At 39.0% G+C, this 23,867-nt stretch overlaps 3 protein-coding genes across 3 annotated transcripts; 2 read left to right on the top strand and 1 right to left on the bottom strand.

Annotated features, from left to right (window-relative positions):
- The first annotated feature begins 4,095 nt into the window (after nt 1-4,095).
- LOC307149762 (sperm acrosome-associated protein 5-like) lies at nt 4,096-6,059 on the top strand. Its single transcript, XM_079856331.1, has 5 exons — nt 4,096-4,280; nt 4,376-4,591; nt 4,740-4,800; nt 5,170-5,217; nt 5,595-6,059. Exons 1-5 carry the CDS (start codon nt 4,100-4,102, stop codon nt 5,692-5,694), a joined length of 606 nt encoding a protein of 201 aa, XP_079712457.1. The 5' UTR covers nt 4,096-4,099; the 3' UTR covers nt 5,695-6,059.
- An 8,572-nt stretch (nt 6,060-14,631) lies between these two features.
- On the top strand, nt 14,632-18,585 carry LOC307154578 (lysozyme C, milk isozyme). The gene is made up of 5 exons (XM_079864580.1): nt 14,632-14,907; nt 15,573-15,851; nt 17,758-17,818; nt 18,108-18,155; nt 18,359-18,585. Exons 1-5 carry the CDS (start codon nt 14,748-14,750, stop codon nt 18,426-18,428), a joined length of 618 nt encoding a protein of 205 aa, XP_079720706.1. The 5' UTR covers nt 14,632-14,747; the 3' UTR covers nt 18,429-18,585.
- Nucleotides 18,586-19,349: 764 nt separating this feature from the next.
- Nucleotides 19,350-23,618, bottom strand: smim28 (small integral membrane protein 28). Its single transcript, XM_079864583.1, has 2 exons — nt 23,366-23,618; nt 19,350-20,949 (listed from the first exon to the last, which is right to left on the bottom strand). The coding sequence occupies exons 1-2, from the start codon at nt 23,468-23,470 to the stop codon at nt 20,527-20,529; spliced, it is 528 nt and encodes a 175-aa protein (XP_079720709.1). The 5' UTR covers nt 23,471-23,618; the 3' UTR covers nt 19,350-20,526.
- Between the last annotated feature and the right edge of the window lie 249 nt (nt 23,619-23,867).

The following is a 23,867-nucleotide window of genomic DNA, read 5'->3' as shown; positions in this document are numbered from 1 at the left end:
TATAAATATTTTCATTTTGTCAATGCACAAAGCATTTTGTGAAACATTTAATCTCTTACCAGACGTTCTGTTGTTGGAGATACAGATGATTGAGAGTCTTTGAATGTTCCTCAGTCTTCACTGTCTGACTTATATATGTTAGAGTCGCCTCCACCTGCACCCGCACCTGTGCTTTTGGTTCAACCCAACATTAACACTGAGATTAATTTTTGATGCTCGTCTCAGAGAAAGACTGTCTCTCCCTGGAGAGTTTTGGTTCCTCCCAAGGTTTCTTCTTCATCCACTTCAACCAACCAACCTTCTTTTAGGCACTATATTCTGCAAAGCAGCTTTGGATCAAAATGTATTGTGAAAAGCATTATGCCAATAAAACTTAAAAAAGAACTGAATTACTATATACTGGGCAATCTTTCCAAGTAAAGCATCACTGTTCCCACATAAATTTGCAAGTTGCATGAACTTTTGACACACTAACGTAAGCTGCAAATTATTCACTGTGACAATGCTGAAGAACAAGTCTGATTTGAAACAGATAATTCATTAAGTCATTTAATTCATAAATAATCCCTAAATTAGGTTGGTTGAAAAAAAATTCTTGACTAAAGCCATTGTGAGTTTCTAGAAACGGCTGTTTAAATGACAGCGCCTTGCCCATAAAGCACTTTTTGCACAAAAGCATTAAGCAGGGTTCCCACACCTTGGTTAACTTCAAATTCAAGGACCTTTCAAGGACTTTCCAGGTCCAATACCCTCAAATTCAAGGACTTAATGTGGCGACACATTTCAAGTGAGAGCAAGGTTACATTGTTACCTTGTAAGACACATTGTTACAGTTTTCATCTGTCAAACTATGCAAAAAAGCTTCTTTTTTTTTGCATTTATTTTTGGCCAAATGACAGAGATCTGATATTCTATTTGTTGTATTTATGTTTTGCATAAAACGTAAGAATATTCAGTACATCCTAGAAAAAATAATAATGATAATAATCAAATCAAATAAAAATGTGTCAAGATCTTGGAACTGATTATTTCAACATGACAACTTGACAGCTCAACAACAAACCATGAGAAAACATGAGATCAATATGTGAACTGAACAGAACAAATATTATTATTTTACATTTGATTAATTTATTTATTTCTACATAACTCTTCAGTATATGTTGGTGTGCCTTAAGCATTTATTTACTACTTAAATTATGACTACATTATTATGTAATTATTGGTCCCATTTTTATTGAAATAATTGAGCACTTTTCAAAACATTTTTTAAATGCCATAAATTGTGTATGACAGACAGGATCATCATTTATTATGCATGTTTAATATTTAATTAAATGATAAATTAATAAATAACATTAATTATAATTTATTAATTAATCTGTCTAATAACATCTACAAATATAATAGTTACCTGTCTACCAAGCTCTAACTATGTATATTATATTAAGACATTATCCAAATTTAAAAACAAAAAACCAATAGGCCTATTACGCCAGTTAGGCCTTTAAACTGTGCAGTTTGCCTTACGTTCATCATTAGCTACTGGACAGACAGACCCATTGATACCTATTTTCATATCTGGAGAGGACGTGAGCTCGCTCGAGAATGTTTTTTAAAAAGCGCGCATTACGCCCGTTTACGGCGCATGTTCTATAGACTCCGTCGCTATGGAAACAAAGACGCTAACACGCATTAACCCCCAAGGGGTAGCCAGAAATTGAAGCTTCCCCGGGCGCCGCCATTGATTAGCGGACCATCACCTGCTGTTAGCATTCCATTGACTCCCATTCATTTTGGCGTCACTTTGACAGTGAATAACTTTACATCTGAGGCGTTTAAAGACTCCATTTGTCCATTATTTATTTCTAAAGAAACACGACAATGTATAAAAGGCTCCATTACCTTGTATCTTACGTTATGGCCCCGTAGAAGCAGATTTTGTAAAAATAGGCTAACGATTGCGTCATAACCACGCGACTCTCTGTCGCACAGTAGAGAGATTACCGTATGGACAGGAGGAGAAGCTCACGGGCCATCGGGGGGACGTGGAGGCAAAATGACAAAGTAATTAATCAGAATAATTAGCAAAAGTTTCTCCTGCTCCTAGCTCATGGACACCTCCTACTCACACTCTCCGTCCCTGCAAGATTCGGAAGGGAATGATTCAGATTTCTCTTGGCACAGCTACTAGAAGACAGACGGGTTGCTCACGTCACATCTACGTCGTCAAGCTCAGTTTGAGTCTGCGCAGTACGCTCAGCCATCAGGAAGTGAGTGCTTCTAATTGACTTCACTTTTCTCCGTTGAAGTCTATGGGGTCGCTGTGTCCATTTCTTTTTACTGTCTATGATTAACCCGCAAATGAATGTCTGGGTCTATCTAAAATATGGGACAAATCACGTCCCGCATTGATTTGATACAGAACGCATCATTTTACCTAAAAATACGGGACAAAAAAAGAAAAAGAGAAATTCTTTGTAATCTTCTTTGGTGAGTCAAATATCTTGAAACTTGCATTTTCCAGGCATCACTTTTCAGCGGATTCAGCCTATTTTTTGCAATGTTTCACGGTGTGTCTGTGCGCGCGTGAACGTCATGGCAACGTACAACACAAAGTACCTCACGCGGGAAACACTTAACGTAGCATGTAAATGCGCATAACTAAGGTAAATCAAGCAGGCTAGTATGCATAGGCCACGAAGTGTTGGTAAAATAACACAATAGCGGACCGGAGAGAATAATGGATTTTTTTTTCCAGAAAACTTCTTGCACAAAATAAATTGAAGCACTTTCAAGGACCGGAATGTTTATTTCCAAGAACTTTCCAGGGCCTTGAACATTTAATTTTTTTCAGATTCACAAACTTTCAAGGATTTCAAGGACCCGTGAGAACCCTGAATAAGTCTTCACAGGGAATCGTCAGGTTCACGCCACCAACAGATACACCCAAGAAAAAGACAGTGAGGATTTAAAGCTTTAAAAAGTGACTTCTGTCCTCGATTATATGTCTGTTGTGGTCATGCAACCTCAGCTCCAGAAACACTCACAGCTGGAAATTATATGAAAGATACAAACTAAAATGAACGTGTTTGACAGCAAACACAAGCCAATTTTCTTCACTTATATAGGAACAATGATGGCACAAGACTGTGCTTTCTCAAGACGGGTGGTTTGGGTGGATGGAGAAACTTTGGGAGGAACCAAAACTCAACAGGGCGAGACCATCTTCTCCTGACACACATTCAGACCAAAACAATATTAATCTCAGTATTAATGCTGGGATGAACCAAAAGCACAGGTGCAGCTGAGGTGGAGACGACTCTAACATATATAAGTCTGATCGGTCACAGTACAGGACAGTGAAGACTGAGGAACATCTGAAGACAACAAAACATCTGGTAAGAGTAAGTTTAATATGGTTCTTCCAGCAGTTTTGATTGCATGTTGTGTTCAAACTGGTAGGGAATGCCTTGCTGGTCATTGTGACTGCAACACATGTACAGTATAGTTATTATAGCACATGTACAGTATAGTTAATTTGGGGTTGGTAAGATGTTTTAATGTCTTTGAAAGAAGGCTGCATTTATTTGATCAAAAATACAGCAAAAACAGTCATATTGTGAAATATTATTACAATTTGAAATATGTGTTTTCTATGTGAATATATTGTAAAATGTAATTTATTCCTGTGATCAAAGCTGAATTTTCAGCATCATTACTCCAGTCTTCAGTGTCACATGATCCTTCAGAAATCACTCTAATATGATGATTTGATCCTCAAGAAACATTTCTGATTATTATCAGTGTTGCATATTCTTATGGAAACTGTTATGCTTTTTTATGTAAACTGAATTCTCAGAATTCTTTGATGAATAGAAAGCCCAAAAGAACAGCATTTATTTAAAATAGAATATTTTTTCACATAATAAATGCCTTTACTGTTGCTCTAATCAATATAATCAGCTGTGATGCGATCAGCATAAAATAATGAGCCGTTTTAATGCGCTTCTGTGCAACTGAATAAACACAACTGACTGAAAAGAAGCTTCCACCTCTGCTTTCACTTGTCTCTGTGTTTAACCTCCAGATATCAGAGATGAAGAGCGTTCTCCCAGTGAAGATGTTGTCGGCGTTGGCTCTGGTTCTGCTGGTGTCCAGTGCGACTGAGGGACGGATTCTCAGTAAATGTGAGCTGAAGGCTCAACTCGAGGCGGCTCAGATTAAGGTGATTAGAGCCATGGGAGACAAAATGACCGTGGATGATCTCATCGCTAGACGTGAGCAACAGATTCTCTCTCCATATATTTATGTCACATGTGCAGATAAAAGGTTGATCAGCCTAACACCCTTTATTCCTTTCGTTCTGTGGCAGTTGTCTGCAAGGCCAATGCCTCGGGCTTCAACACCAGCTTTGTCAAAGCCATCGCCGCCAAACCTAAGGAGAATGTGCCCTTTAAAACCCACTCTTTTGGGCATGAAATTCAGCGGCCCGTCTGGCGGATGTATGGCGTGTTTCAGCTCAGTGATCAGCTGGCCTGTGATTCTGGCATGATGCCGTCGCTCAATGTCTGCAACATGAGCTGCTCTGGTGAGAAAATGCCACACCAATCATAACACTATATCCTAAACAATGAATTTCTGGACTCAAAAACTGCCAGATTCCTATGGCTCTCTAAGCATTCACAGTGAGCCAGTTTGAAGAAGGTTTTGATTGTTTTTTCTGTTTCCTCCCATAGCTTTGATTGATGATGACATCACAGATGACATCGCCTGCCTGAAGACTGTGATTGGCAGCATGTAAGTAGCACACACACTACTATGATCCACCATAGATGTCATTTCATATGCATATAACTTTTTGTGTTGGATTCACTTTGAAACTGATTTCACTCAGAAATTGCTAATTTCACACATAATTAGAAAGAAATGGCAACTAACACATTTTGCAGTAGAAAAACTGAAATGGTATTTTCTGGTAAAACTAGCCCAATAATCTTTGTTTTATTTACAACTACAACTACAAATAAAAAGCGTTTTTGACAGTGTAGTTACTGGATGGCATTTGGGCATAAGTTTAAAAGGCCTCTATGAAAATGTGCACATATATAAACACTCAATGTAAGTCTTATTATATTCAATTTCATAACATGTTTTCTTTCTTCACAGTAAACCTAAACCCAAAAACACCTCTGATATCACTCTTCCACTTGCAACGTAAGTTGAAAATAATAAAAAGTATGATCCTTTATATGCAAAAAGAAGTCTGCAGAAGTCTCTTATTTTCACAATATGTGCAGGATTATTTTTGCATATATTATTATTGCATATATATATTATTTATAATTTTGCAAACATGTAAACCCAGTGCTGTTTAATCGATTAATCGCATTTAAAATAATTATTATATATGTGTAAATTTGTAAATGTATATTTGTATATATATGTGTGTGTGTGTATATATATATATATATATATATGTACACACAGAGATATATATATTATTAATCAAATTATTTACTTCAAGTATAAAGGCTTAAGAAGTAAAATACGGCCTGAACGTTCAAAGTGTGACTGTTGTTTGTGCGTTACAGGTTAAACACTATTTTGGTGAAGGAGTGTCGCTTTGTGGTTCCTTCGCGTTATTTCGCTGAGTGTCTGACTGCAACAACACCAATTGTTTCAATTGATTGATTTTACTGAGAGAAACAACAGTGTGATTTTACTCTTCTGACCTGCTGTAAAACAGTAGATTTGTACCAGTGATTTACAGAATCAAAATATTTATATACTGACAACCATTACCTACAATATCACTGCATGATTTCTGTCACTCTAAAAACACAACAGTCTGATGTTCCCATGGCAACTGCTTTGATTGAATGGTAATGAGGTCACTATGATGGTGGTGGGACCAGCGTGAGTTTAAACATATTAAGGCTCTGAACAGAGGGAGCTTGTGCATGAATAAACTTTATATTATCGCTGTAATAATGCAAATTTTTGGTGCCGTTTTAAATTTCTGTCGACACTTGTAATAAAACTGTCTCCGTTCCTTGAATCACACTGTGCTGATGCTGTGTGTGATTATGATAATATTTGGGAACACTGCAAAAAATGCTTTTCTTACTTAGTATTTTTGTCTGGTTTCCAGTCCAAATATCTAAAAATTCTTAAATCAAGATGCATTTACTAAAGTAGTAAAATAATAAGATATTATGTCTTGTTTTCTGGGTAAATAAATCAAAATTAAGTGAGTTTTTGCTTAAAACAAGCAAAATTATCTGTCCATGGTGTAAGAAAAAAAATCTAAAAGATGTAAACAAGTTGTAAAGACTATAATGGTTGCTACTGTGATGGAATTTTTTAATTAATAATAACCAACATTTCAGGATTAACATTTATATGCTTTTGAAACCTAAATGTCCCCAACACTTGGGCCACAGTGTCTGAATCATGTCTGAACATAACAAAAAGGGGAAATGAAACTAGACAGATGTCTAAATATATAAACTCATGAGTGAGTAACAAAGTGAAGTATTCAAGAAATCCAGATTTGCTTTTACCTAGTAACAGAATGGTTTGCTGAACTATACATATGAAGGACCAATCATATTGTAGAAAATGTATGCAATGAATCATGTCACCTTTGCCATGCTCTTATACTATAAAAACTGTTGTAGCCTACTTTTTTATGTGGCGGGATTGTCTCTGAAATTGGTCTGAGGTCCTCCGGCCGTGATTAAAGCATATTGAAAGGCGTTGTCTGGAGTCTGCCTGGTTAGGACACTAGAGATCTTAATCCCAAGTGATAGTGTTCATTTAGTGGACGAGACGTCGTCCGACTCAGCCGAAATCAATTTGGAGACACGCTAGAGTATAAATTTTAAGTGACGACTGGAGACAGGCTAACTTAAGTCAGGTGTGTATGGAAATTTCTACCACACTACGCACTTGATTGTATAAGCTCTCTTTACAAGTGTTGTGTGTAACTTTACCCAGACGCAGCCGTGATAGATCAGATCATGTTACTCACTTGATTTGATGACTTTGAATTTCATTCAGCAAAATGAAATAATCTTTAAATCATTTAGTTTATTTGAGCTGAGTTAAAATGTCATTTTTCAATAGCTAATTTCTCCGAACACGTCCACATACACAATCTTTGATCATAATCCGAATTAGGACGTCATTATAATGCAGCCAAAGATAAATTACGACCCATCTCTATCACAGAGACAGCAGGCGGGTTTCCATTACAGATTTGCGCAAAACGTTTGCGATTTTTTTCTAAATGTCGACAAAAAACTATTGCGAAATGACGGCGTTTCCATTAACCGATGTTATGCGACTAAAAATTCATTCCAAAAATCATAGCAACGGACATCGGTAGGTTTATGTATCTCAGCCACCGCACTGGCCATTATTATTAATCGAAGGAGATGTATGTGTGTTTTCCAAGCATTAATGGTAAGGAACGACCCTTATTATAGGCCTACTTGAGAGCGGCACATACTGTATGAGGTGTTTCTGGGTGTTTCTCCCTCATATCTGCTTTGATGTCTTGATTGTGGCATTTCTTTGAGGTTTAGAATCCAGTATTCTTGTAATTCTTTTGTCTTATATGAATTTAATAAAGAACTCTGTCTCGTATTCTGTCCAAACATACCGTGTCATCTACGTCAGGTGACCTGTAAATGCGCAAAAACTGTTTTCATTGCAGTTTTGCTAAATATTTCTTTTTGAATTGCCTGAAAAATCACCTCATGCGAGCGGAACAACTTTTTTGCGATAAATGGGAGTTTTTGCGAAATTTTGTTTCCATTTAGATTTTAAATTTAGCCATTTTCCATTTAGCAAATTTAGATATTGAAAGTCAAGTCACCTTCATTTATATAGCGCTTTTAACAATATAGATTGTTTCAGCGCAACTTTACAGTGATAATAGGAAATTAAAGTAACATAGATTGTTTTGGCTTTATTGATACTTTGCAGTCACGTGATATCTGGCGGGCAACAAACGCGGTTAGTGCATCCAATCGCACAACAACTATCTGGCATGTCGTGTACACCTCAAAACACCAACTTTTGTATATTAAAACTGGCAACGTCCTGGCAAGATCTTTGATTAGTTTACTGGTTTTCGTTGCTAGAGAATGACGTTCTTGCCCGCCAGCCAGTACAACTGACGTCACGTGCAAAGTATCAATAGCAGCTCTAAAATTAAGTTATTGTCCAGCTACAGTTAGTTTTGATTGATTCACTTCCGTTGCAAAGATCATTAGTTATTTAACTTAGGGGCCGCTAACACACCATTCTAACAGAAAACCTTTGACGCACTCCGGCCCGCTCATTCGCACGACAACAGTGCTTGAGAACGCAAACCTTTAAATAGGTTTCAAAATGCAAGCCTTGAAAATAAAAAAAATAAAAAAGTTTTCTCTGTGCAAACTTCAAAAACACAAGCCTGTGAAAACGCTGACTATAGGTACTTTAGTCTATAGGTATGCGCGTTTGAATATATATGTGCGCAGGCGTGTAGTCTTTACAAATTGACCTCAACAAATTACTTGTCTGGCCTTAAAAATGTATAATACATGATTATTCATCGCTTCCGCTTAGCCATTTGAACTGGAATTAATTTGACAACGTTTTATCTGTTGATCAATTATGCTAATTATCACACTACAATACAAGATTACTTGTCAAATAAAAAGATGCACTTGAAATCATTTTAATTCATGAGTATGGATTGCAGAGTGATACTTGACCCAGTAAAAATGACCTCCAATAATCCTGAAAATAGATTAAAGGGATAGTTCAACCAAAAATGAACATTTTGTCATCATTTACTCACCCTTAAATTGTTCCAAACCTGTATGAGTTTCTTTCTTCTGTTGAACACAAAGGAAGATAGTAACCAGACCGTTTCGGTCCCCATTGACTTCAATTGTATGGATGAAAAAAAACATTTCTCAGAATATCTTCTTTGATGTTCAACAAAAGAAAGTCATATTTGTAATAGCATGACAGTGAGTGAATGATGACAGAATTTTCATTTTTAAGATAAATGTTAAAGTGTGCCCCTAAAAGCACAAGTGTTCCCTACCTGGACCCCCGTTATCATGGTCTAGAACTGCCACTAATATGCATATGTAAAATAGCGCGATGATCAACATTAAACAGCATATAAATCAAAACTGCCTAAATGTTACTGAATGAAATAGGACAGTGAATCTTTGGGGGTGTTGAAGGACTCGGTCTACTCTATCTGTGTTTTGATCATCGTTCTGAATCTGATCTGGATGTAGTATTTGAGAAAAACGTGTTTTTCGCAGCATTTTCCTCAAAATGTTACTTTTTTTAATGAAACTACCCACTTTCAAGAGTTGATAAAAAAAAAGAATGTATTAAGCTTTAATAAAAAGTTTTTTGTTGTTGTTGTTGTTGTTACTGTCGTTTAAAAGCTTATAGGCTCTGTTCTTTCTTTTGATAGCCTATAATGCATGTGCTTAATGCATATTCATACAACAAAACATTTTGAAGGCCATGAAACTTTTGTAAAACTGATGAAAAATGCTGGCGGTGGCTGGCAATTTTTTTTTAAAACGCTGGCGGGGAAAGAGTTAATATGGTATAGTATTTTCGATCTACCATACTGCAGTGTGCAACAAGAACGCACAGAGTAACGTTATAACTACTTTCAACACATTTTAATTTTAAAATGTTATACATATTATTTTACTTTTGAACGTATAATTAAAAAACACTGGGACATTTCAGGTGACATTTCTAGACAGGTACAAGCCACCAAAAACAGGACCTGTCCCTAGAAAGCGGGACGTTTAGTCACTAATATAGACTGACCTGTGTTCCCCTGAGAGGCGCATCTTTGTGTGAAATAAAAGAGTTTGAGGCTGTTGTATGAAGGCGGTTTTATGACACTGTGTGTTGAGTGCGAAACGTTGCGGTTTGGTTTTCATGGAACTGGGTGACAAGTTCTGAGTAAATTACAATAGTGACTTTGTGCATCTTTTAGAGTCGAGAACACGTCTAAAGAGTCCCTTCTGTCTCAGCTTGGGTCGAATGTCATGTACAGGTTATGTGGCACCTCAGAGAACCAGATTAGAGGTATAATTACTAAATAAATACATTTTATATAGTAAATAATAATAATAAAATAGGGGAAAATACATTTTTCCAGTTCCTTGTAATGAGTTGAAGTGCAGTAGTTTTCAGAATCATTCGATTGAGTTTTGGTGGTTATTTGTAAAAATGATTTATCCAATTCTTTCTAATGGACATTTTTATAATAAATGAAGCAAAAATGTAATATAATTAAAAGTACATACCGGTAAATATTATTTGCTTGTTTGTATGATTATGCAATAATGTTATCTTTTATTTTCTAATTTCACACATATTGATTTGTCAGCATACACTTAAAATGGTGATTTGTTCTTGGTTTTATTTCAAGAGATAAACACAGTAATTTGACATCCTAATTTCATCTGGAATTTAAAAGCAGTTCACCGAATAAAGTGTGTTTAATCTCCAGATCATCAGAGATGAAGAGTGTTCTTCCAGTGAAAATACTGGTGGTGTTGCCTCTGGTTCTGTTGGTGTTCAGTATGTGTGAGGCCCACCAGCCCCCTGGTCCACCCATAAAGCCACATAATTTCTTCACCACGACAAAGCCAACCTCAAAATCCACCCCAGTATCCACCTCAAAGCAAACCTGGACCGCAACCTCCACCTCAAGCCCCACTGCAACCTCCACCGAAACCCCCACCTTAAGCCCCACTGCAACTTCCACCTCAAACCCCACTGCAATCTCCAACTCAAGCCTCACTGAAACCTCCACCTCAAGCCCCACTGAAATCTCCAACTCAAGCCTCACTGCAACCTCCACCGAAACCCCCACCTTAAGCCCCACTGCAACCTCCACCGAAACCCCCACCTTAAGCCTCACTGCAACCTCCACCGAAACCCCCACCTTAAGCCCCACTGCAACCTCCACCTCAAGCCCCACTGCAACCTCCACCGAAACCCCCACTGCAACCTCCACCTCAAACCCCACTGCAACCTCCACATCAAACCCTACTGCAACCTCCACCGAAACACCTACTGCAACCTCCACCTCAACCCCCACTGAAACCGCCAACTCAACCCCCACTGAAACCTCCAACTCAAGCCTCACTGCAACCTCCAACTCAAGCCCCACTGAAACCTCCAACTCAAGCCTCACTGCAACCTCCAACTCAACCCCCACTGAAACCTCCACCTCAAGCCCCACAGCAACCTCCACATCAAACCCCACTGCAAGCTCCACATCAAACCCTACTGCAACCTCCACCTTAAGCCCCACAGCAACCTCCACCGAAACCCCCACTGCAACCTCCACATCAAACCCCACTGCAACCTCCACATCAAACCCTACTGCAACCTCCACCGAAAGCCCCACTGCAACCTCCACCGAAACCCCTACTGCAACCTCCACCTCAAACCCTACTGCAACCTCCACCGAAAGCCCCACAGCAACCTCCACCTTAAGCCCCACTGCAACCTCCACCGAAAGCCCCACTGCAACCTCCACCGAAACCCCTACTGCAACCTCCACCTCAAGCCCCACTGCAACCTCCACCTCAAACCCCAATGCAACCTCCACCGAAACCCCTACTGCAACCTCCACCTCAAGGCCCACTGCAACCTCCACCTCAAACCCCAATGCAACCTCCACCGAAACCCCTACTGCAACCTCCACCTCAAGCCCCACTGCAACCTCCACCGAAACCCCTACTGCAACCTCCACCTCAAACCCCACTGCAACCTCCACCTCAAACCCCAATGCAACCTCCACCGAAACCCCTACTGCAACCTCCACCTCAAGCCCCACTGCAACCTCCACTGCAACCTCCACCGAAACCCCAACTGCAACCTCCACCTCAAGCCCCACAGAAACCCCCACTGCAACCTCAATCTTAAGCTCTACTGCAACTTCCACCTCAAGCTTCACTGCAACCTCTACTTTAAGCCCCACTGGAACCTACATCACAACCTCCACCTCAAGCCCCACTGCAACCTCCACCTCAAACCCCAATGCAACCTCCACATCAAACCCCACTGCAACCTCCACATCAAACCCTACTGCAACCTCCACCGAAAGCCCCACAGCAACCTCCACCTTAAGCCCCACAGCAACCTCCACCGAAACCCCCACTGCAACCTCCACATCAAACCCCACTGCAACCTCCACATCAAACCCTACTGCAACCTCCACCGAAAGCCCCACAGCAACCTCCACCTTAAGCCCCACAGCAACCTCCACCGAAACCCCCACTGCAACCTCCACATCAAACCCCACTGCAACCTCCACCGAAAGCCCCACAGCAACCTCCACCTTAAGCCCCACAGCAACCTCCACCGAAACCCCCACTGCAACCTCCACATCAAACCCCACTGCAACCTCCACATCAAACCCTACTGCAACCTCCACCGAAAGCCCCACAGCAACCTCCACCGAAACCCCCACTGCAACCTCCACATCAAACCCTACTTCAACCTCCACCGAAAGCCCCACTGCAACCTCCACCGAAACCCCCACTGCAACCTCCACATCAAACCCTACTTCAACCTCCACCTCAAGCCCCACTGCAACCTCCACCGAAACCCCTACTGCAACCTCCACCTCAAACCCTACTGCAACCTCCACCGAAAGCCCCACAGCAACCTCCACCTTAAGCCCCACTGCAACCTCCACCTCAAGCCCCACTGCAACCTCCACCTCAAGCCCCACAGGAACCTCAATCACAACATCAATCTTAACCCCCACTGCAACTTCCACCGAAACCTCCACCTCAAGCTCCACTGCAACCTCCACCTCAAGCCTCACAACAACCTCCACCAAAACCTCCACCTCAAGCCCCACTGCAACCTCCACCTCAAGCACCACAGGAACCTCAATCACAACATCCACCTTAACCCCCATTGCAACCTCCACCTCAAGCCTCACCGAAAACTCTACTGAAACCCCCACTGCAACTTCCACCTCAAGCCCCAGCGCAACCTCCACTTCAAGCCCCAAAGCAACCTCCACCTCAAACCCCACTGCAAGCTCTAAAAAGACCTCTACTGCAACCTCTAAAAAGACCTCTACTGCAACCTCCAACTCAAGCCTCACTGCAACCTCCACCAAAACCCCCACTGCAACCTCCACCTCAAACCCCACTGCAACCTCCACCTCAACCCCCACTGCAACCTCCACCTCAAGCCCCATAGCAACCTCTACTTCAAGCCCCAAAGCAACCTCCACCTCAAACCCCACTGCAACCTCCACCTCAACCCCCACTGCAACCTCCACCTCAAGCCCCATAGCAACCTCCACCACAACAATCACTCACCAGCAGGAAAATAAAATGAACAAATTGTAATTTATGAATGGTTAAAGGGCTCATGTCATACATTGTATTGTATTTTTTTCCTGACATCAACTTAATGTTTGTAAACTTTTCTTGTTTGTTTTGGGTTCTTCTCTGACATAATCATACAGTTTGTTCAAATCTTCTGAATGTATAATGGGTTGTTTCATGTTTCATTCCATTTCAAAAAATGGAAATCGACATCAAAACATTTGCCTTTTTCTATAAAAGTATAAAACTTTCACAACTGATAACAATAAAATGAAACAAAAACCCATATCTGCACAACATGAGGAGGTTGGGTCTAATAGTGCATTGATTCACACGTAGCCTATTTGTCAGTTAAATCTGCGTTCATGCAGAACTCTTGATTCATAAATAATTGTGCACTAAAACTTCTAAATGTAGGTTACAATAAAATAGAATCATCTGTATGCAAAAAAAAAAAACATTGATGAGCTATAACATAAAATTGGAGAAAGTGACTCGACTAAACTATTAAGGCTATAAGAAACAATTAATTACATTAACAAAATGCAGCCTGTATATTTGTATGCAAATACTGGACAAACAAGAGGTCCAAGACAGGATCGCATATAGTCTAGGGCTATATTTAACTGTTTCTTGAGTTTTAACCGTTTGTGAGAATAACACACTTTACGTAACAGGAAGATCTTAATGTGCATGTTCAGATGGAAAGCCTGCACGTGTGTACTATGTACTATAACGTGTACTAATTTTAATCCCAACCTATTTGACCAGAAAAGCATTGCCACACTTTCCACCTTGCATGGTAACAAACTAACTAGCCAAGTTGTTTTTTTGATCCAGAACAAAGCAAAATCTTGCTTGCATCATTCTGTTTGGGTTTTCGTATCGAAGTGGACCCATGAAGACCTCTAATATAGGCCTATGTTTCCTACGTGACAAACTCAGTTCTCCTCCCAGCATTGTCCCGTGTCTCAGTCAGTCTGTCCAGATCCTTTTATGCTGTAGTCTAGAGGCGTCACATAACCTGTACATGACATTTGATCCCTTCTGAGACAATAACTTTTTCAGATATTACTGTCTGCACAAAAAATTTCATTGTCTTCATTTCTTGAATCTGTGCACTGAAACCAAACCGTAACACTACATACAGAACATAAAGTGGCATAAAACCGCCTACACACTGACACACAACCCTTCAAAATCTTACTTCACACAAGCCACTGACGCATTTGAGGTGTAATAAACGGACCATCTCAGGGGAACATGTGGGGCTATATCTACACATTCGGCTCATCCTCTACTTGCAAATACTCCCGATAAGAGAAACAAAGAGAGATCATGAGTATCCATCCAGGCATGAAGATGTTGGCAGCTGTGGTTGTTTTATTCCTGGCGGTCGGCATGAGTGACAGTGTGATTCTGAATAAATGTGAGCTGAAGCAGCAGCTTCAGACGGACCTTACCCTGCCTCCGAATATGACCGACGTGCTGGCGCAGAGTAAGTGTCCATCTCTAAATCCAGAGCTTAATATCTGACTTGAGATACCGAACACTGATGCTTCTGTGTGTATTAATATAGTTACTGTTTCAGTCACAGTTTGCAGGTGAGCATATAGATTTTTTGGTCACTTATATGGAAAAAAGTGCCGGTGATATTCTTAAAAAATGACCCTTCAGGTTCACAGAATAAAGGCTTATGCACACCAAGGATGATAATTATAACAATAATGATGAAGATACAGTTTTTAAAAATTAAGTTTCCAAAAGGAAGGTTTCGCAGTGATGCCAGAAACATTTTTGGTTCCACAAAGAACCTTTCAGTGAACCGTTCTTAAAAGAAAAAAAATTTTTAGAACAATTTAAACATTTAAAGAACCTTATTCTTCAATAAAGAACTTTTTGTGGAATGGAAAGATTCCATGGATGTTAAAGGTTCTTTAAGGAACCATAGATTCCAATAAAGGACCTTTAAAGTCCACACCACAGCTATAACGATACCGGCACTGAGGAACGATATCGTTGGAATCTCTTTCAAGGACAATTTTTTTCTGCAGCGCACGCTTAGAATAAACAGAACAACATGTGCATTGGTATGGATGCTAGTCATCGTTATCGTTTATTGTTCTTGTTGAGAACTTGCCTTATCTGAAACTCTCTTTACAGTTGTGTGCCATGTCCAGCTGACCTCTAACTTCAATACCAGCGCCATTAAGACGATCACTGAGCCAAAAAATTCAGGTGAAAGTCACGGTCCTCGTAAGGGCAGGTCTGCCAAGAGCCAAGGAAAAAATAAAGGCCGCCCCTCCAGTAAACCCCACTTGGAAAGTGCCGAGGACAAAAATGAGGTCTGGACCTTGTACGGCTTGTTCCAGCTAAGTGACCATGTGGTGTGCAACCCCACCCAAAGTTATTCACTGAACCTCTGCGGACTGACCTGCAACAGTGAGTATATTCACTTTTACTCAACACGGATGCTTTAAATTAATCAAAAGTGTCCAGTGACAAAGACATTTATAATGTTACAAAAGGTTTATATTTAAATGAAATGCTGTTCTTTTGAACTTTCTATTCATCAAAGAATTAGAGCAGCACGAATGTTATTTTCAAATATATTAAAATAATCACAGAAGTACTGGTATAAAAAGAAAAGATTGGTTCACATATAAAGACTTAAAATTAATTTTTGAAAGTAAACTTGGCACTTCAAATAACAATTGTATCGAATACATTGTTACACCAGTAGGTGGCGACAAGTGACCATAAAAAAGTATATTTGTCAATGAATCATTAATTCAAGAGAAAGACACTGAATCATATAGTATTTAATAAAGTGAAGTATCTGACCGAGCCATTGAATTATTCATTCAACCCAATTTTTTTTAAATAATTCATTCAGATTAATTAAACATTTTAAATAGACTGCAGCAATTAAAATTTTGTCATATCCTCTAGTAAATTATGTTATTTTGTTTAGTTTGTCTGTTCAGACTCGTGGGATAATTGTGATCTCTGTTAGAAACAAACAAAAAATAATAATTCTCAATTAATCTAGAATCGTGCAGCTCTACAAAGAATCCTGAAAAATAATTATCACGGTTTCCACAAAAATATGAAGCAGCACAACTGTTTACAACACTGATAATAATCAGCAATGTTTCTTGAGCAGCAAATCAGCATGCTAAAAAGATCATGTGACACTGAGTACTAGAGAAAATGTGATGCTGAAAATGTTCAAATACATTATACAATAGAAATTTAAAATGTAAAATTTACATTTAAAAAATTAAATACATTTTAAATTGTAATATTTCACAATTTACTGTATTTTTGATTAAAGGGGGGGTGAAATGCTATTTCATGCATACTGAGTTTTTTACACTGGTAAAGAGTTGGATTCCCATGCTAAACATGGACAAAGTTTCAAAAACTAAGTTGTACGTTTGAAGGAGTATTTTTGTTCCAAAAATTTTAGTTTTTTTCGAGTATGGCTCTGTCTTACGTAAGATAGGGCGGAATTTCCTTATATGGGTCCTAAGGGCACTTCTCCGGTAAGATCGCGGCCGCGCGCGCACTCGTAGACCAGAGCAAGAGAGTGAAAGCAGTTCGCCATCAAAGCGCCCTGCCCGGCTTTTGGGAAGTCAATGTCACCAAAGAAGTGTGTTTTTGGTTGCCAGGGCAAGACAACCCTGCACAGATTCCCAAAGAACCCAGCGTTAAGGCACCAGTGGATGGAGTTTGTTTTTCTGAGCATAAACGGAGTTGTGTAAGACTGTTGTTCCCTGCATTTCGACGATGATTGTTTTATGAACAAAGCCCAGATCGACGGATTTGCAGATCGTCTAATGCTTAAGGATCGAGCAGTCACAATGATAAAGGTTCGCGGTCGTGCGTTGGAACCGGACGGTGAGTAAAACTGTTTGTTGAACAAATGTCTCTGTGTGTTGTCACTAGCTTGGCGCGTTAGCACAGCTAAGCTTCGCCCACAGGGCCCGCCCCCAGCCGCTCGTTTTTTTCCGGAAAGACTCGGTACAGCCTATCTTTCTGTTAAAAATTTAATAAAACAAAAGACTTTTTGGAGATATGAAGGATGCAATATTACTCTATAGGTACTCAAGATTAACAGGAGATTGAGTGAAAATGAGCATTTCACCCCCCCTTTAAGTAATTGCAGCCTTGATGAGCAGAATAGACTCTCTCTCTCTCTCTCTCTCTCTCTCTCTCTCTCTATATATATATATATATATATATATATATATATATATATATATATATATATATATATTGGTGTGTGTGTGTGTGTGTGTGCTCTTAAATTAATGTGAAAATTTTTTTTTTTTTTTTTTTTCAGAGTTGCTTGACGATGACATCAGTGATGACTTGGCCTGTGTCCAGGTCCTTATAAATAAAATGTAAGTAAAATGTATTTTAATAGTACATATAAATATCAGGAAAATGCTATTGTCGTATAAAGCTATTTTCACACTACATCTTAATTTCTAGTGTAGTACACTGAGCTATAATACACAAAAATATACATTACTCCTGAAATGTGTTTGTAGACGTTTGAATTATTGTTAATTTTGCAGACTGTTGGCCTAGTGTCAACATTTATTCCACATAGAAATGATATTAGTAGTGAATCCTGATAAGGCAGGCGAGTGCAAGTGTCCTGAAACTGTGTTCATCTGACTATCACAGGACTGCAGTGATTCCCGACCCCAAAACTGCTAAACACATCCGTAAAATGTAAGTGAACGAAACCTAAAACATGTTTAATATACAACAACCAATTCAATACAGCAATTAATGGAAAACATGCATGCATTTACGGTGTTTGCATGTAAGAATATTAGAAACTGATATAGCGGTCTCCACAATAGCAATAGCTGTGGATAATTTATTTTCTAAAACGCATACAGTCTTTAATGTTTAATACTTTCCTTTGACAGGATCTCTTTGATCTACCAGCCGGAGTGTGTCAATGCAAAGGCCTCTACATACTTCGCTGACTGTCCATAATCCTGAGTTTTAGACCTCTTGATTTGAATCCTGAACCTTGATGTCCCCTGCTTTCCTTTTACATTTATGCGCATTTATGAACTTAGCTTTAGACATCAAATCCTGGCACAGTTTGTGTGTCTTATTCTGTACAAGTCATTAAATCCTTTTGAAACGCAGTGATGTGTTAATGAATTTAATTCATTCCTTCAGTCATGTACATTGTGGACAACCCAAATCAGATGTAAAACACAAGGCTTTTGAGAAGGTGTGTAGGTTGATGGATGGTTTAGTGAAATGACGGATTGGTGGTTCTCTAATTTTCTAATAAGTGGTTAAGATGAGTAAGTTATTATATTTTTACACGCTAGTTTTTCCCCCTCCTGTTAAGTATTTAGTGGCAATTTATTAAGTATATAGAACATCCACTAGATGGCGTGCTTGTTTTTATTAAATAAATGGCACTATTATTTTTGAGTAGTACTGGGATAATAAAACACAAAAATATATATAAAAATATTTTATAATAATCTGTTCCACATTCATCACAGAATGCATATCAGCATATATCAACACCATTAGTTATGTCAGATATTTATTATTAATACTGACAAATCCAGCTTTCACTTCAAAGAATGAATTGTTTCAAACTGGTTTTCAGCTCAAGTCAAAATATCATACAACCATAACTATAGGTAAATACCACAGCCGTTTTGTTTTTCTGATGTGGTTAGCTACTAACCTGAGCTGCTAAAAATGAGGGGAAAAGAAATTCAAGCAACAACATTTAGGCCTATAATGTAACACACACACATACTAATAATATATAAAACTTTTTCCAACAAATGTTGAGTGAAATATTAAAAGAGGACCTTTAGAATTTTTTTCTGTGTATTGTAGGCAATGGGAATATGTAAAAAAAAAAGTTCAGTGACACTTAGTGGTGTTTAATGTGGTCTTTATTAGAAATACTTTAGAAGACTACATGACTGATGATGATAATGCAAAACCTGTCAGGACTGTGATTTATGTCTGAATACAAACAAGGACTGATGCAGTCATGCAGATATAAAAAAGTAGCATGTTAACTGACTGATCTCTACTAATTGTGCTACAACATAAAGTGTGTCTATTAAACTAGGCAGTATTTCAAAGTAAAACACATGGTGATTACTTCCTGATAACACATAGCCTACATCTGTAAATACTGTACAAGCACAAAGAGTTACTCTCATGACAATGTATAATACATTGTTTAAATTCAAAACTAATATGAATATCGAGGTATCTTTTTATTCCATGTATGGTTTTAGTACATTGCCGTATAAAAGACCAAATTCAGTTTAGATGAGGTCTTCACTTTAAGGGAGGACCAGGGCTAATTGTCACATTTTTACTCGAGTGAATATTTCTCACTCTTGGCATATTTTTAAAAAATAGACCCTTTTCACATTTCCGGGTTTCTCAGAAGCGGAAGTCGTCAAGGTTGGGTAAACTTCTGTTTTACGTTACTGTCACGCTCACAGCAGTGATTTGATGCAAAGGTAATATAATACAAAGTATAGTGTAATAAATATAAATACATTAAAAAATTTAAATATAAAAAAACTGCAGGATTTAAGATGCTGATGACCATTAAAACGCGTCATCACAGTCTGTGAATAACATCTGTTAACTCGGTCACATACCTTAAAGGGGTGGTATAATGCCCTTTTCACAAGATGTAAAATAAGTCTCTGATGTCCCCAGAGTGTGTATGTGAAGTTTTAATTCAAAATACCCCACAGATATTTATATATAGCATGTTAAAATTGTCACTTTTTGAAGGTGAGCAAAAACGTGCAGTTTGTTGTAGTCCTTAAAAAGCAATTTCTTTAAAAGAAAATATCTCCCTTTGCTTTGAACTTTGAGCGTTGTAACTTTGCAGATGTTGTTTATGCTCAAACAGCAACATTACACACTAACTAAAGTTAGAATAGTGTTATCGTAATCAACCACCCCTTTAACGTTTTTCACCGTTGTTCAACAGACAGTTGAACCAGTTCTGGAGAAAATAAGCATGTGTGTAACTGAGATCATCCGTGACAACTAGCCCCGGTGTCTCTACAATAGACCTCTCTCAGACAAACTCCCCTCTCGCCTTGAGCTCCGGACACAGTTTGGCCTCGAGGTCTTCGATCTTGATGGACTCGACGTCTTTGCCGCTGCTGAGGCTGGCGGCCCGCGTGATCTTTGTCAGTGTGTCCTCATAGGGCGGCGGGAGGTAGACCATGAGGAAGACCCCATCAGATATGTCCGAGCTCATGCTGTTTAGCCGCTCCGCGTTCCCGGTGAGTGACGACAGAATCTCGGCGTTGCGCTCCGGGTCCTGCAGGTCTAGTGCGATGATGTTGCTCAGTCCGAGCTTGTTCTGTCTGAATCTTCGGTAAAGAAGGACACACCCGATGCCGAACACGATGAGAGTGACAAGCGGGAGAACGACGTACAGGATGAGCTCCGATTTCCCGTTGTTTTCGATCGAAAGCTCATTCCAGTGGTAACCCTAAAGGGGCATAAAGGACATGATTTTGAACATTTGTATTTGAAGGCCTGCAAAACCCTTAAAAGGGATAGTTCACCCAAAAATTTAAATGCAGTCATCATTTACTCACCCTCATGTTGTTCCAACCCTGTAAGACTTTCGTTCATCTTCGGAAACAAAAATGAAGATATTTTTTATGAAATCTGAGAGATTTCTGTCCCTCTGTTGACAGGCTTCGCAACTACCATTTTAATGCTTCATAATTTCATAAAGAGATCGTAAAACTAATTCATTTGAATCGAGCGGTTTAGTCAAAATTTTCTACAGAGACACGATCAATTTATATGATGAACAAATTGAATTTAGGCTTTTTATTCACATATAAACATTATTCAGCAAACATAAACAGAAGCTCAAACGAACATGCTTGACGCACAAGAACAAATCTCTTGCTGAAGCTCAAACGTGCTGCGTAACATGAAAATGAACCTCATTGGTTCTCGCATGTCATACGAACATGCTTGAGCTTTCGTTTACCACAATTGATGTGTGAGTTGATGAATGCTGAAATGTGAATACAAGACTAAATTAAATCTGTTCGTTATATAAAGTGATTGTCTCGTCAGAAAATTTGGACTAAACCACTAATCCAAGTTTTACAATCTCTTTATGAACTTTTTTAAGCATCAAAGTGGTAGTTGCATAGGTTGTCAATGGAGGGACAGAAATCTCTCAGATTATGTCAAAAATGATCTTCACTTGTGTCCTGCAGATGAACAAAAGTCTTGGAACAACATGAGTGTGAGTGATTATAATGACAGAATTTTCATCTATGGGTGAACTCTCTTAAAATCATACATTTTCATACAAATCAAACTTCATATGAAATCGCAAAGGTAAGTTACTTTTTTTCATTAGATTGGGTTTGTATTTCCTTTGCTTTACTGGATGGAAGGCTGGTTTCAAAGCCTGACCAGCTGAAAAGTGTCCAAAATCCTCTAAAACCAGTTAAGGCCAGACTGGGAGGAAAGCTTTAACCAGCAGTTTTCAGTAGGGAGATAACATCTGAATATATACAACCAGAAAGACTTTCATACAAGAATTTCGTACAAGAAACTTGTAGAATTCCAAACCAAACATTTTATTCTCGAGTTGCATAAAAAAAAAAAAAAAGAGAGAACTATATATGTACTGATGCTAGAACCAAGAAATCAATGATTGAAGAAGCTACAATGAAGAAGCTTCTTCATCTTCATTGAAGAAGCTACAATGCATAATCAGAGTGTTTTAAGCCTTAACAGAGCCATATAAAGACTACAGTGAAAAGTGGCCTTGGAAAGTTTTCCAGATAAGAAGATATCTACGAATGGATCCATTAACTTCTCTAATGGCCTCATTCCACAACCTCTTTCAATAAAAGTTTCTTCAACTCATCTCATGACCAAATCTGTAAACAGCTCCCAAAAAACACAAGGGTAACTTGCTTTTCTAATCCAGAACCAGTGTGTCCACCATAACTGGACTGCATCCCAAAATCTGTTCCTTCTTCCACCGTTTTACCAAAGCTAATCACATAATGCTGCTTTTCAGCCAGATTAGATATTCTGGTGCTTTTTATGCCAGAGCACCGTGTCACCTCAAATAAACCCCTATGGAGATCACAACTGAAACTTCAAAACATCCTCACCAGAAATTCAACACAAAACAAATGTCTTGAGTTGATTCTCACATGAACTGAATGACTGAAGCCAGAAGTACTGCAGGTCAGAGTTATTATAATTATTATTTTCAATTTGTCCTTTTAGCTTTCATTATTTTTCACTCTTACTTTCTTAAAAATAAAAGGATCCCATTGGGGTTTTTACAGCGATGTCACAGAAGAACCATTATTTTGGCTCCCATGCAAAGAACCTTTCAGTGAAGCGTTCTTAAAGGGTTAGTTCACCCAAAAATAAATTTTGTCATCAAACAGTTGTGAGGCACCATTGACTTCCATAGTATTTTTTTCCCATACTATGGAAGTCAATGGTACCCCACAACACTTTGGTTACAAACATTGTTCAAAATATCTTCCTTTGGGTTCAGCAGAACAAAGAAATGTATACAGGTTTGGAACAACCTGAGGGCGAGTAAATGACAGAATTTTCATTTTTGTTTTAACTCGCTTTTTAAAAGAACCATTTTTCTTAGTGTGGAGAAAACATTTTTTCTTACGTGTTCTTTCGTTTAATAATCCTAAAAAAACCTTTTTCCACTATCTAGAACCTTTTGTCCAATGGAATGGTTCTTCATGGAAAAGTTATTCATGGAACCGGTGATGTCAATAAAGAACCTTTATTTTTAAGTGTAGTTTGAGTTTTTCTGTGTCTCAAAAAACATTTCTGTGTCTAATCTGTCATTTTCTGTGCTACTTCTCTAATTGGGATTGCTCACGTACCTGTAGCCGTTGTTCCACCGTAGGCGGTGAAGGAGACCCCGAAACCCAGTCATCTCTTCCAGCTGGTCCAAACTTTATCCAGCTGCTGTCCAACAATCGTCGCATTCTGCCGTTGACAAAAGAGCTTCGGCTGATGATGGAGAGCGCGAGCTCAGCGGATGAGAGAGACAGACCAGCAGCTGTCTAAAGAGCGCAGCGGGATAACAGCTGCATCTTGTGTCTGTCTGAACTCAGAGTGTGTGTGTGTGTGTGTGTGTGAGAGAGAGATGGAGTTTGTGTGTTAAGTACTGTCTCACATGCTCGCACATGCAGATCAGTGGAAATCAGGCCAGCGGTCAGCCAATAGCGCGAGGCGAAAGAACACCCGAAAGGCAATCATTCGGAGATTTGTGCTGTGCGCAGCTGGCCTATATTCAATAAACAGCAGAGAGCTGTCAATCAAACAAGTTTCAGAGCTGCTGGGGCAGCAGGCGCGTGCGATGAAGTGTGTGTGTGTGTGTGT

Source organism: Squalius cephalus (genome assembly GCF_949319135.1).
Source record: "Squalius cephalus genome assembly, chromosome: 2".
NCBI classification, from domain to species: domain Eukaryota; kingdom Metazoa; phylum Chordata; class Actinopteri; order Cypriniformes; family Leuciscidae; genus Squalius; species Squalius cephalus.
This window is presented reverse-complemented; position numbering and strand designations above follow the sequence as displayed.